The sequence below is a fragment of the Balaenoptera acutorostrata genome, chromosome 3 (assembly GCF_949987535.1).
Source record: "Balaenoptera acutorostrata chromosome 3, mBalAcu1.1, whole genome shotgun sequence".
Taxonomy (NCBI): domain Eukaryota; kingdom Metazoa; phylum Chordata; class Mammalia; order Artiodactyla; family Balaenopteridae; genus Balaenoptera; species Balaenoptera acutorostrata.
In genome coordinates this window covers 25,741,934-25,756,525 of record NC_080066.1, presented here as the reverse complement: position 1 = coordinate 25,756,525, position 14,592 = coordinate 25,741,934, and the positions used below count along the sequence as shown (strand labels likewise).

General features: G+C 53.5%; 1 protein-coding gene across 1 annotated transcript in view; it reads left to right on the top strand.

Moving 5' to 3' along the window:
* The first annotated feature begins 449 nt into the window (after positions 1 to 449).
* PFKFB3 (6-phosphofructo-2-kinase/fructose-2,6-biphosphatase 3) overlaps positions 450 to 14,592 on the top strand; it is an 82,954-nt gene continuing 68,811 nt past the window's right edge. The window contains exon 1 of the mRNA XM_057543853.1: positions 450 to 600. Coding sequence (XP_057399836.1) covers positions 585 to 600 — 16 coding nt within the window. The 5' untranslated portion in view covers positions 450 to 584. The remainder of the gene's footprint in view (positions 601 to 14,592) is intronic.

Sequence of the window (14,592 nt, the reverse complement as noted above, 5' to 3'; positions counted from 1 at the left end):
TTAAGTCCCACTACCATCATTATTTTTTAACATATTTATTGAGTTGTGTGTGGGATTGCTCCCTCCAGCCCTCACTTAATTTCAAGTCAAGTCAACCTGCCTTTGAGCGGACTCCTGGGTCTGAGGACAAAAAGATTAAAATGGAATAAAGTTCCCCAAATACTTCCAGGGATGATGTCCTCCAGCCGCCCAAAGGCGTGGATGAGTGAGTTGCTTTTCTTCCAGATCAGGAGTTTCCTTTCCGCCCAGGGGCGTCAGGAGAGGCAGGCCCAGCTCCGTTGCACGGCGTGGGGGGCTCGCGACCCAGACCCCGGCTCGGGCTGGGGAGGCCGCCGGCGCGCTGCCTGGCCGGGAGCTCAGGGGTTAAGCGGTTCCCGCGAGGCCCGCCCCGGGGCCGCGCTTCCCGCTTCGCCGCGGTTCCTCCCTCCGCCGGTAACGCCCCGGCCTTTGCCCAAATATGTCCCTTTCCCCCTCCCTCGCCCAGCACCCTGCGCCCGTAGGCACCCCCGAGCCGCGGGGCTGGTACTCGGACGTCGCCCGGCCTCGGTGTCCCGGGCCGGCCCTGCCGGGAGCGCCCCTCCAGGATGCCCTTCCGGAAAGGTAGGCGGAGTGCCCCCCCCCCAGCGCTCCCGGGCCGGGGCGGGAGACCTGCGCCGCCAGGTGCCGGGGGGCGGCCGGGAGGGCGCGGGGCCAGGATCCGCACTGCCCCTCTCCTGCCGCATCGCCCCTCCGACCCCACATCGCCCCCTCCGGGCACTCGGCGGCCGACCCCACGTGCCGGAGCCGGTGCGCAGAGCCGGCGCGCAGAGCCGGCGGCGGAGGCGGCACGCAGAGCGCGGTCGCGGTAGTTCGACCGCACCCGGATTGCGCCGCAGCAAGTTCTGAGATGCAGGTGGAATCGGGTTCTCCCGGCGGACTGGAGATTTGGGGCGGGGGGGGTGGATTGTTCTACGGTGGCGAGAGGTTTGCAGCGTGGGGTCCCGGCGGCGCGCTCGGATTGCGGTCCGAGTCTCTGGGAGGGAGTGGAGGGCGAGGGGTTAGGGGGGCAGCTCGGCGGTGTGGAAGCAGGTCCGAGTGCGGGTCCTGTCTTCGGCCTTTTCTACCCTCTGACTCTCGGGAAGTCATTTAACCACCCGGAGCCTCAGTTTCTTCATCCGCAAAACGAGCGCGTGACCCGGGACGGCCGTGTGGGGACCGGGACGGGTGAGAGGCGCGCGGCGCAGCATGCAGAGGCGCGGGGAAACGGCCGGCCGGCCGGCCAGGCAAGACCTGCCTCCCTGTGCCTGGCAGCTGGCACCCAGCGCCCCACCTGGCCCACCTGCACCGCGGGCTGGGTGCGCGAGGCCTGCCGGAAAATCCCAGATGCTCGCGGGTCCCCATTTACCGGGCAGGGCGATGGAGGCCCTGCTGTGCCCAGGGCGCTGCAGAGCTGGGCCGGGACTTGCCACCCTCAGGTCGGAGCCTAGGATGGAGGAGACTCGTTTTACTTTCCGAACAGAGCTGATTGGCTCCTCCTGCTTTTTCTGTTTGTGTTGGAAGGGGTTTGGGCTCGGTTACCCATTGTCACTCTGACCCAAGGCTTCCCCACCCCCACCTGGGTACCACTGACCGGGGCGAAAAGAGAGGAAGCCGAGACTCCCTCCCGGGCACCTGGGTACCTGGGACTGGCTGCGTGGCTTCCCGCCGCTGCCTCCACCCCACCTTTCTGGCCGCCTCTTCACTTCTCTCATAATCCCGATGAATCGTCAGGTTAATGCTACGGTTGCCAGTATTACCTTATTGGCCTTTGTCCCTTAAACGGAGGTTGCTAAGGTGCCACTGTGAGGTCCTGGTTGTGAAGATACATGGTTGGCACTCCCTGTGCTGTGGGGATGTTGAGAAGGAAGGTGAAAGCCACGAGCAGGGACCGAGGCTTCAGTCGGATCCTCAGCTGATGACGTGTGGTCCCAAACTCACCGTCTTCATTGGCTCCATTATTCCATATATAACGGCAACGCCGTGTCCCTGGACGTTCCCCCGAGTCCCCAGCTGACCTCATTTAGCTGCAGTGTGAATGGTCATTTATCTGCTGTGTTCTGTGGCCTCTGGAGGCAAACTCCTAGGAGGCAAAGTGCCTGTTTACTTGTCACGGAGCTGGAGGGAGCCTTATGCAGGAGGCTTAAGTACCTGGGCTGTTGAGTGAGTGTTCACCTGTGAAGGTTTCCCTGTGTGATGGCATCATTAGGTCACATGCGACAGACGTCTGTCTGCCCGCTGCCAACCACGTTAAGCTTTGATTTTTTTTTTTTTTCTAATCCGAAGAGAACACTGCTGCCTGGAGAGGTGAATCCTGCCCCTCCATTCTGTGAATGCTGATTCCTAAAGGTCCAGGGTGTGAGAAACAGGCGTTGCTGGGTTTTCTGGAAGCTTTGGTGTGAGCCAGGGCAGGGGCCCTGGAGGGCTTGCTTCCAGCCCAAGGCAGAACCTCCCCACTTGGCGTGGTCGGAACCTCCTGTTGAGAAGTGAACACAGCAAGTGGAAATGATGGCGAGGCCGGGCTTGTTCGATCTGGTGATGAGACGTCATCTGGACCTGCCTGGAGGTGGAAAGGTGGGCCCGTGACCCGGGATATGGCACTCCACCCCTGGAACTGTCCCGGTGCTGGAGACTTCAGCATATGTATATATATATGGAATATATATACAGTATATATTCAGACTTCCGTATATATATACTCTTTTATACTTAAAAAATTCTTTGAACCATCGGAATCTACTAACTATTCAAAAAAAGTAATTTAAAAGATGGGAAATGAAAAGACTTTTGCTTCTCGCCCCGCAAAACGAAGAGAAGCCAGATGGAGAAGGACTTCCTTGTAGCTAACGTCTAGAAGGTTAATTGACCGCTGATTCCCTTCCCAGGCTGTGTTTCTGTGTCTTGACAAGTAAGACTCGGGGACCAGCTGGGTCAGGGCCTGGCAGGAAGCACACGCCCGCTCATATAGGGCAAGTTGAGAAGAATTTAATGAAGGGCCTGTTACAAAGGTTTGGGTTAGGTTAGAGGAAAACCACAGGGGATATTGCAGAAGCCCAGGCAGTCCCACCCCAGGCCTGAGGGGTGAGGGTCGAGCGGTCACTGGAGCCAGTGGCCCAAGGGGGGCTGCCCCTCCCTGGAGGATGCAGGCGGCTTGTGGCCCTGCAGAGGCCCCACACTGCTCCCTCCCTCTGACCCCAGGACATGGGCGGCCGAGGGCCAGGGAGCCTGTTGTGTGTGTGCAGGTCAGCCTGCGGGGACCGGAGCCGGGTGGATTTGCCCTTCGTGACAGCGGATCTGGGGGAACAAACAGATGACCAGCCGATCTCTGGTACTCGTCCTGGGCCTTGCCTGTGAGAGGCTTGATCAATGGCACTGAATGTAATTAGGGCAGAGTTCAGTGACTGCACGCCACTCGCTCGCTCGCTCATTCATTCATTCTTTCGTTCATTCATTCATTTTCTAGACGGAGCGCCTGCTCTACGCCGGGCACGCTCGAGGTTCTCTGTGAATGACAGACTTGGCAGTTCCCTCGCTGCAGTCACACCTCCCCGGCGTGGTCCACCTGCTGTGATCATGGCCAGTAGGGACCGTGTAGCCTGAGATGGGTGAATGGTGGGGCGGGGGGGCGGGCAGTAGCCGATGGTGCCCTTCCCCGCCGGCTGAGGGGATGGCATGCGGGCACCGCGTTCACACTCACATCCGCCCTGGCCTCTCTGCTTGGTGTCTCCAGGGTGCTGGGCGCTAGTGGGGCGAACAGAGTCCGACCCTCAGCCGAGCTGCTGGAATTTTGAGATGGGCTTGAGTAAGAAGGAAATGCCCTGACGTGGACCATTAGGGAAACTCGTGAGAACAAAGGGGTGGGAAGAACTTAGGTGGGCCCCAGGAGGAAGGTGGTGAATGGGGTTATTAGAGCTGGAAACTTCTCCATCTGGAGGATGTTAAAGGCAGGCTAGATGGTGATTTTCTAGGGGGTTGAGGAGTGCTCTGTTCAGCGACTGTGGTCTTGGCTAAATTCTCGAGGTCCCTTTCGGGTGGAGAAGCTGAAAAAAATGTCTTCAGATGGTGGAGTCCTAAGTATTCCTGCACATCCTACCTTCAGTAGGGATGGGGATAGGGGTGAAGGTTCTAATAATAAATAACAGTAAGAAACCAAACACACTTAGGGACCACCTTCCAGGTCCTGTGCTGAGTGCTTTGCACGTGTGCATTTGTCCTCACAACTACCCCAGGGGCTATTTCCACTGTGAAGGTGAAGGAAGTGAGGCTCAGAGAGGCTCCGTACACAACCGTCAACTCGTGTGCTGAGCAGCGCTGGACTGAGGCTCTGCCTTTCCGGCTCGGACCCCAGTGACGGGCTAGCCTGGGATGTGGTATGATGTGTGTCAGGCTGAGACCGTACAGTGTGATAAGTCTGCCGTTATGAACATCAGACGTCTTCCACGTTAGAAATGAGCCGAGAGACAGACTTAGATGCCTGACTCTTCTGAATCCTTGAGAGAGGCAGGTGGAAGGGATGGGACTGCACGTGGGGACAGTCGGGGTTCCCCTCTCTCCCGTGGCCCCAAGGGCACAGCTGTCAGGGGCTGGACTCATAACATGGGTCTGGTGTCGTGGAGATGATAGGCCAGCCAGATGTCAGGTCACAGCTGCCCAGGAACTGCCCCGTGCCCTGCTGGGCACGGAGGCAAAGACAAGTCCCACTGTTGCAGGAGATGCAGCACCTTAGGGGTTCCTGCAGGTGAGCTGCTTGCAGCGGGAACTCCATCGCAGTTAGGTCAGCATTTTTGGACCCAAATCCGGGACCTCTCCTTCCTTTCACTCCCAGTAGAAGTGCAAAGAGCAGATCCCGACTAGACTCGGCAGGGCTGGGCTGGTCCCTGGTCCTTTCATCCCTCCCCTGAGCTCCGGTGCTGGGCCGGCACCGCCCTCCACTCTGGGGCCCTGCGGGCGGGCTCTGTCCTCAGGCACACTTTCCTCCCTTGGGGTCTGGCAGCTTGCTGGGCAGGACGGGCTCCATTTCAGAGACTACTGCCCCAGGGAAGCACCCGCCAACCAGGCTGGGCCTGCCCGTTTCCATCAGGGCCTCTGTCTCCAGGTTTCCCTTCTGAATCCTCTGCTTTGTCTTCTCAGGCCTTTGATCCCTGGGCTGCGCCCTTCTAATGCCTTCCCATTATCTTAAAGTGCGTCCTCTGCTGTGGTCCGTGTCCTCAGTGTCCAGTAGTGGCCACCAGGGTCCCTGTGCTCCCACATCTGTGCTTCCCTCCTGCATCCTCTCCTCTCTGAGGACCCAGCCGCACCCTCCCAGGTGCTGCCATCCTTCACGGTACATTTGCACACGTGTGGATATACACGTGGGCACGTGCAGGCTTCTGGTGGTTCCTTAAGGCCCTGCTCAAGTTCAAGTCTTCTCTGCCCTGTTTTCCATCTATTCTATGCAGATGGGGCTCTTGCAGGCAGTTACTTGTCCTCACACTTAATTGTCCTCCATTTGGGGGAGGGTCTAGATCTCATACTTCTGTCTGGCCAGGTGATAGCAAGTGATTCATAAATCCTTTGCCTGGTTAATTTGTCCAAAACTCCATTTTCTTCTGCAGTGGGTAGTTGCAGAGCCGAGGTAAGACCGTCAGATCCCTAAAAGATTAGGGTCATCGTCCCACATGTAATTTAAAATAAAGACAATACCAAGTCATAAATGTAAGCAAGGCGGACACTCTTCTGATTTTTACTATGGTCACGATTTTGGTGCTTTTGGGTGAAATAGCAGGGTCCAAACAACAATAACAACGGCACCTGATGCTGTGTGCCTGAGTGTGGTCTGCACCTTGGTTAGTTCAGACCTGGGGGCCCTGTGCAAGCAGGCGCTCTTCTCCTTGCGGAGCTAAAAGTACCACATGCTCAGGAATTGTACATCCGTGAAGCGTCCAAGCATGCGTCATCCCTTTACCTCCCCTGCAAGGAATGTGAATCTTTAACTTCACAGGACTTTCCCAGGGCAGGGCCTGGGTGGTCACCTCTGTCCCAGCTCCTGGCACCTACGCGGGTGGCCTCCTGTTTCCTCCTTATCTGCGTCGGATTCCTGGGAGGTGCCGGAATCAGCACCTGGGGGCCCTACAAGAGGCAGGCAGACTCTGTCTTCCTGTCCTTCCCAATTGCTGCATTTAGATGAAAGCTGGATAAAACGAACACAGGAAGTCACAAAGTCACAGGAGAAACCCGGGAAGAGCAGGGGGAGGGGCACAGGCAGTGAGGGGAGGGGGAAAAGGAGGGGAGGGGAGGGGAGGGAGGTCAGGAGTGCTCCCACCCCAGGCCCCTGGCCGGCAAGCTGTTCTGCAGGAGTTGAGGTCCGAGGTCTGTAACCTAAGAGCCCGGGTCTTTTATAACCTCTGCCGCCCCGGCCGGCCCGCAGTGTGATGGCCCCAGGTGATGATCGGCAGAGACCAGGAGGAGGAGGAGCGAGTCGGCGTTTACAGGCAGGCTCTTCTCTCAGTGTTTATTCATCATTGTTGGGACAGTCCTGAGAGTGGCTGGGGCAGGGCAGGTACCCACAGGTGGCAGAAGTGACGCGGAAGCTGCAGGAAGCATCTAAGGATGTGGGGCCGTGCCCTCAGCAGGAGTCAGATGTATGCCATCGGGGAGACACCCTGGCTGGGCGCTGGAAGACCCAGTGGTGGCAGGTCCACCGTGTTGGTGACGGGCTGGGTCTCAGGGCCACCCCCTGGATGGCGCTCGGCCTCGGTTGACCCATCTGGAAACAAAGGGGGTGAAGTGAGATTCCCTGCAGCTCCGGTCCAGAGACTGATGCTTCCCAGTTGCTGGGACGCTTGTCACACATGCGCCCCGTCTCCCCCTCCGAGCTCCTTGGCTAAGCCGGGCCACAGGAGGCTGGGGGTCCCTGCTGGGCCGGGTTCTCCAGGGACTCTGTCCCGGGCACCCTGGCCTGTCTCTCCATCAGCTTCAGGCGGGAGGCGAGTGGCAAATGATGGCGTCTTGGGCCTGCGGTCTCTGGTCTCTGCACTCCTCCGGCTGCGACTTCAGGACGGACATTGGACCAAAAGGAAGTCGGTGTTGGAGCCCGCCTTCTGTGGAAGCACACGGTACCCTTCTGGAACCTGCCCGTGATGTCAGGCCGACGTCATCCTGGGTCTGCATCCTGCAGGGAGCTCGCGGCCACCACCTCTTTGCGGGTCTCCCCAGAGTCTAAAGGAGTCACCAGCAGCAGGGCCTTCCGTGCGGAACTTCAGCAAAGAGTGACCGAGCCTCACGTGTTCACAGGGGGCCTGGGGAAGAGCTGTAAATCAGGTATATCAAAAATCGAAGCCCCGGGGACTTCCCTGGCTGTCCAGTGGTTAAGACTTCGCCTTCCAATGCAGTGGGTGCGGGTTCAATCCCTGGTTGGGGAGCTAAGATCCCACATTCCTTGGGGCCAAAAAACCAAAATATAAAACAGAAGCAATATTGTAACAAACTCAATAAAGACTTTGAAAAATGGTCCACATGGACTTCCCTGGTAGTGCAGTGGTTAAGAATCCGCCTGCCAACGCAGGGGACACGGGTTCGAGCCCTGGTCCGGGAAGATCCCACGTGCCATGGAGCAACTAAGCCCGCGAGCCACAACGACTGAGCCCACCTGCTACAACTACTGAGACTGCGCGCCTAGAGCCTGTGCTCCGCAACAAGAGAAGCCACTGCAATGAGAAGCCAGTGCACGACAACGAGGAGTAGCCCCCGCTCACTGCAGCTAGAGAAAGCCCGCGCGCAGCAACGAAGACCCAACACAGCCATAAATAAATAAATGAATAAATAAGTAAAGTGGTTCATCTTATTAAAACAAACGGTCCACATCAAAAAGTCTTTAAAAAAAAGTGAAGCCCTAGTGTTTCCCACGTAAGTTCAATTGTGAGCAACTAGGAAAATGCAGAGAACCGCAAAGAAGAGCATGAAAGCCGCTCATCATTTCACGACCTGCAGAGAACAGTTCCAGGATCCCTCCTGGTGACAAGGCCGGTGGAGGGACAGCAGTAAGAGGAGCAAACCCCCATCCCACTGGCCTGAACCAGCATGTCCGGCTCCTGCCTGCATCTGTGTCCAGACTGAGCGAGGGGACCCAGCCTGGAGGTGTCACAGCCCTGGTCAGGGGCCAGGCAGGCGACGTCTGTGGAACGGGAGGGTTTGGGGCTGTGCTGCCCTGGCCGTCCTGCCTGGAAGTGCAGGGATGCTGATGCTTTTGAGAAAACAACCGAGGGCCGATTGCTTTGGTATTTTGACTGTCGGCCTCACCTGCTGCACCCCAGCGATGGGATTCAGGAAGGCCTCCCGCTGAGGCGTCATCCAGAGACCTGGGGATGAGGGCCAGTCTTCACAGGAAGGGCAAGATTCCATCAGCCGGCGGGGGTCGGACAGGAGCTTAGCAGGGTGCCCCCATGTGGGCTTTGAAGCAGGAAGAGAGAAGGAGAGAGGTCCTGAGCACAGAAAGATGCATTTTGATGCAGACTCTTGGGAAAGCCTGGCCCTCGGCACCACGCCCCCTGACTGCTGGGGTGGCTCATGCTGCCCGGGAACAACCGGTACAGGGGCACCGTTTGTCTCATTCCTGGCTGCACATTTGGGTTAACTGGGGAGCTTTTAAAAAAAGTCGGATGCTCCAGAAATTCTGATTTAATGTTCTGGGTTGATGCCTGGGCAGAAAGATTCATGAATCAATCTTATCTGTAGGATACGAGGTACAAGGTGACATTTCCAGTCTATTCCATTTCATTAACAAAGATTCTGGTCGGGCTCCAAAGACCCATTTCAAGGCCACGAATGGGGAGAGACCCACACTCTTGAAAATGCTAGGAAGCCCTCACCGGCACCTCCCAGACTCCCTTGCACCTCGGGTTCTGGGTGTGACTGCGTGTCTCCGTCAGGTCTGGGGGGGTGCAAGTGACCTGCCTGACCTTTGGGGGGTGGGTTTCTGAGCCAGGGGGCCGTGGGAGGAAGCAGCGGATCCATCTAGAGGGAGGGAGGCCCCCATCAAGCAGCCATCTGCATGGGCCATGTTTTGCTGGAGAACATCATAAACATTTTGGGAATATAGGAAAGGGAGAGTTATAGCTGAGGAACTTGAGAAGAAAAGGCAAGAAACACACTAGGAGGCCGGCTGCGCTGCCCCTGCCTGTGCCGACTGCCCCCAGCCCCGTGATGTTATCAATACTTTAGTCGCCCCCATTAGCCCTTCCATCACGTGGCAAATGTCTGTTCAGCGCCTCGTGGAGCAGGGCTGGGTCAAGTGCTGAGGGTGCAGCAGGGAACTGGACAGAGACGCCTGCCCTCGTGGCCTTACGTCCTGACGGGGAGACAGACGGTAACAGACGAGTGAGTACGGTATGTGTCCAGTGGGTATCAGTGCTGGGGAGAAAAATAACACGGGAAAGAAGAGGGAGGGGGCGGGGGCTGCTGTTTTAAATAGGATGATAGGATGGTCACTGAGAGGACATCTGGGCAGAAACCGAAGGGACTGGGGGAGTGGACCACGCGGTATCTTAGGAGAGTGGCTGGCAGGGGGACGTGTAGGTGCAAAGGCCCTGTGGCCACAGTGGGCTGAGTGTGGAGGCCAGTGGGGCTGGTGTGTAGTGCGTGTGGGACATGGCTCAGAAAGCGTGGGTCATTTGGGTCCTTGAGGCCGTGGTAAGGCTTTGGCCTCCTCCTTGGAGTGGGTGGGAGGCCCTGGGAGGGTTTTAGTGGGGGCGAGGCTCGAGTGAACTTTAGGTTAGCAAACCCTCTGGATGGTCCGTGGCTGCCCTCCCGAGATCAGGTTGCAGGTGGCACGGGAGTCGGCTGAGATGGCCCGCGAGCGGTGCCGTGGGCTGGGGTCCGGGTGGTGCAGTGGGAGGTTGGGTTCTGAGTGTGTTCAGGAGGTAGAGACCGCGGGACCTGTGGATGGATTGGACGTGGAGGGAGGGAGAGTGAGTCAGGGTAGCTCCCACGACTGCCCCCTGGCTGATCTGTGGGGATGCTGAGGACGTTAACAGCCTCAGGACCAGCCAAGGGGACAGGTCACAGCGGGGTGGGGTTAGGGGCCCCGGTGCCTGTTGAGTAACTACAAGAGGATTCGAGAGGTTTGGGACTCGGCACGCGGCCCTCTGCAAAGATCCGTTATGCTCCGGGCTCGTCTCCAGATAGAGAAGCAGCTGGCTTCCAAGTCAAATCAGGGTTGACCATTCTTGCCGCACATAAGGGATCCATCAAGTTTCCGTGTGGCGCTGGGCACAGATAGTTTCCAAGCTGGGAGGGAAGCGACTGGTAGGTTTCCCACGGGGCCAGTGTTTCCATGTCAGTAGTACCAAAGTAGCAATTTAATTTCTCTCCCTTCCTCAGTTTCCTTAAACTGTGAAGGCCCCCGTTGTGGGGAGAAAAGGAAAACCCCACTCCAGGAAGGCTTCCTGAACAAACTCAGGCCAGCCACCATCTGACCAAGTTAGCCTCCTAACGGGGTGACCAGCTTACCCTGGATCACCCGCGATTTCCCTGTTTTAGCCTCGACAGTCCCAAGACCCAGCCACCTCCTCATCCCAGGCAAACTGGGACAGTGGGTCAGTGGGTCAGCCTCCCAACCTCCAGCCAACCCTCATGCCTTGGGCTTGATGACCCCTAGACGGCCTCATGTTAGAGAACGAGGTTTGAAAACCTCAACCACGTTTGAACAACAAATTGAATCCAAGCTAATTCTGTGGCCCTGGGTTACGGCTTGAAAGTATGGAAAATACGTTTCAAAGCAATTCTGCCAACAGCCGCATCAGGAAATCAGAGCAAGAATTTTATCATCAACTTGCTGTAATAACAGCACAGAAATCTGAATCTGCAAGTTGCCTGGTTTCAGTGTGAAAATCCTAAAACTCAAATGTCATCCCCTTTTCATGAAAATGAGTCAGTCAGCATCCACTTTACCATGAATCATGTTTGCTGTTGTTACATCATTTCCCAGATATAAGTGGGGAAAAAAAACCAGAAAGCAGTTCCAGCTGAAATCATGTTTGGTGCAAGTCCCGGATGATATAAAAGCTTTTTGTATAAAGTCATTTGAATGCAGTGAAAGGTCATATGGTCACTACTGCTTTAGAGGAAATTGGTTTCTTAACCTCATAAAACTCTTACAAATTCATTGTGGATGCCTCCCAATAAGTAATACATGGCATGACACTAAACTGGTCATCCCCTCTCCAGGAGAACCAGCTGTGCCCAGCAAGGGGACAGGCCTGTGTGTCTACGTGGCCGTGTTCCTTTCTCTGGCTTCTGTTAGAAATAACCAGATGACTGGTAAAAACCTTTTAAAAATCAGGGAGCGTGTAATGGGCTGAAGAAAAGAAGAGAAATTTAGCCTCTTCTCAGGAAAACACAGATGGAGATCACCGTGGAAGACTCCATTTTACCCTTCTTTGCTGGCAGAAACGAAGTCTGACGTTATCAAGTGTCGGGGAGAATGCTGGTCAGAAGGGTCTCTGATATATTGCTGGTGGGCGTGGGAAACAGTTTGGAATTGTCTTGTAAAGTTGAAATCTGCACACCCTGTAACCAGGTGTCATTCCCGGGTGTGTCACAGAGAGACTTCTGGCCCGCTGGTGTTCACTCTAAGACTCTATTAGGAATGCCTTTAAACAACCTGAAAGCACATGGACAAGAGAAGAATGAATTCACTCTTGGTGTAGTCCCATAACAGAATATTCTATGGCCGTCTGAATGAGCTACACTCTGAAGACAGCTACACTCAGTATTGTCCATGACAATTTAAAAAATCTCAAAACATTAGATACAGTCAGATACTTTTTAAAAAATAAAATCAAAACAACAAAACTAAACAATATGCTTTTGAGGAATACCTATATAATAAAACGATATTTCTTTTATGAGATTCAGGAGAATGGTTACTTCTCTCTTGTACAGACAGACGTTATCAGAGCCGGTAATTCAGATGTCAATTGGCTGATAGATTCCTGGTTGTCTATTATATCATTAAAACGAACCAACATACAGAAGAGGGCCATTCAGGGGTCAATGATGGGAGCATGAGATGAACCAAGGGTTAAGATTAACCCAGTTCTCTATACCCAAATCACCAAAACATGAAGAGGAATTTTCCTTCCTACTTGTTAAAAAGATCAGCAGCTCCCAAAGCTGTAAGTTTTCATGGTTTATAAAATAGCTGTAAGGCAGTTAGATTGCCGTTTGTGCCCACAGGAGGGATTGTTTGCTAAGTGAGTGGACGTGTAGCAAGAAGAAGACGGTCAATCCAGGACTGAATGTCACATGGCATCTAAATAGAACATAAAGTCATATTTTAAAATTTTAAATTCTTGTTTCTACTATTACCAATTATATTTAAGTTTTAACAGAGAAATGAAATGATTTGGAGAGTCCATTTCAAATAGTAGGTACTTTAAAGTATTAGGTCCTTAGAGGGAAGGACCCAGATTAGAGACAGGACCGTAAATGCGGTGGGTGGTCCTGCCCCGGGTCCTGGGCGTGATGGTGCCCATTGGCAGAATTCATTTGGAGCCTGTATTGTATTTGAGTTAATTTCCTGCTTTTGATGGTTGTCCTGTGGTTATGCGTGTAGGCGAGCATCTTTGCTTTTAGGTAAGTATTAAGGAGGAATGGGGCACATTTTACCCTTGTGGTTCCAAAAAAAATAATTTGTATGAATATTTAATAATTAAAAATACTATGTGTGGTATTTTGTGTATGTAAAATATGTATATATTTAAATAGTGATAACACAGACTGATAAAGTAAATACGGCAAAATGTTAACAACTGGTGAATCTGGGTGGAGGATACATGGAAATTCTTTGTGCTACTTGAAATTCTTCTGTAAGTTTAAAATTATGTCAAAATGAGAAGTTAAAACAGAGGTGAGAGGTGTGTGGTCACCTCTCCAGCCTCATGGCCTTCCCCTGCCCCTGGTTCCTCTACGCACTTCCCATCACTCTCCTTGGCTGTCTCTCACCCCACTGTGTCTAAGGGTACAGACAAGGGCACTTTAAAAAAATTAAAAAAAAAATTTTTGGCTGTGCCGCGCAGCCCCCCCAGGGATTGAACCCGTGCCCCGGCAGTGGATGCGTGGAGTCTTAACCACTGAACTGCCAGGGAAGTCCCAGCAAGGGCACTTCTTATACAAAGGATTCATCAACTGTATAACCCAGCAGTTCCACTCCTAGGAATATGCCCCAGAGAAATGAAAAAACACATCTATGCAAAAAGATATGCGTGCATTTTCATAGCAGCATTACTCATAATCCCCTAAAAGGAGAAGCCACCCAATGTCAGTGGACTGATAAATATTTTAAAATGTGGTATATCCATACAATGAAATACTATTCAGCAACAAAAAGGAATGAAATATGCCACAACCTAGACAACCTGGAAACACACTCTCAGTGAAAAAGCTATTTCCAAAAGACTGTATGATTTCATGGATACTTACTGTCCAGAAAAGGCAAATCTATAGAGACAGTAAGTAGATTTGAGGTTGCCTAGAAGTTAGAGTGGGAGGGAGATGGGGACTGAGACAGCTGAAGAGTTCTTCGGGGGGGGGGGGACGGAAAGGTTCTAGATTTGTGATTTTTGCACAAGTCTGTGAATATACTAAGAAACAGTGAATTGCATGGTTTTAAATGGGTGAATTCGATCTCAAGAAAGCTGTTCCAAAAAACAAACAAAAAGAATTCACTGTCTTCACGACAGCTGGTTTCTCAGCCTTTGAGAAGGAAGGTTTGGCTCCACTTTCTGGATAAGCAGAAAGAGAAAGATTTCATAGACCTTGTCAAGGTGACGGATGACCAGGAGGAATGGCTGAGGCTGGTCCTGGGTTCCAGGCTCCGTCTGGACTTCTGCCTGCCCATCACTTCCTTGTCCTTCTTCCGTGAGGGCTGGCTTCGGGGCAGGGGGGCTTCGGGGCAGGGGTGACGTGGACCTTGACCTGGGAGCTGCCTCAGGAGACCTCTGGGAGTATGGGAGCGTGCTGGGCAGGCAGAAGGGACCTGGGTTCCAGTCCTATGATGTCTCTACCTGTCGAGGGACCTCTGATGGTTGCTTCATCTCTCTGGACCTTCATTCTCTCCTCTGTAAAACAGAGGAGTTAACTGGGTCATCTCTTCCAGCAAGTTCCTTCTGCAATTCTAGTGGTCTTTCATCTCTCATGCTGTTAGGATTAACAGCATTAAACATGCATTTGATTTTTAGCACCCAAAGGGCTATAGTAATGATTCTTACGTTTGATTTGTAATATATGTATTTAGTTATCTTGATGGGTATCATGAAGGTCTTCAGAAAATTAACTTTAATTAATTGCTCCTCTTCATGCCCTCTACAAAGCGTGTGGCAGACTGAGTTCTGGGAAGACCATGTGTAGAGGCAACTTGAACAAATCACGACAGGCCAGTCTCTCTTGCTTTGAAGTGTCATCTCTCTGTCCTAACCTGGGGCCCGTACACCTTACGTCTTTAGTGATTTCAAAACAGTGGTTCACACCAAGATCTAAGTCAGTCTTTTTTGTTATTGGTTTGCATTTTACGTTTTTTTAAGCTGATGTGTAGCATACATG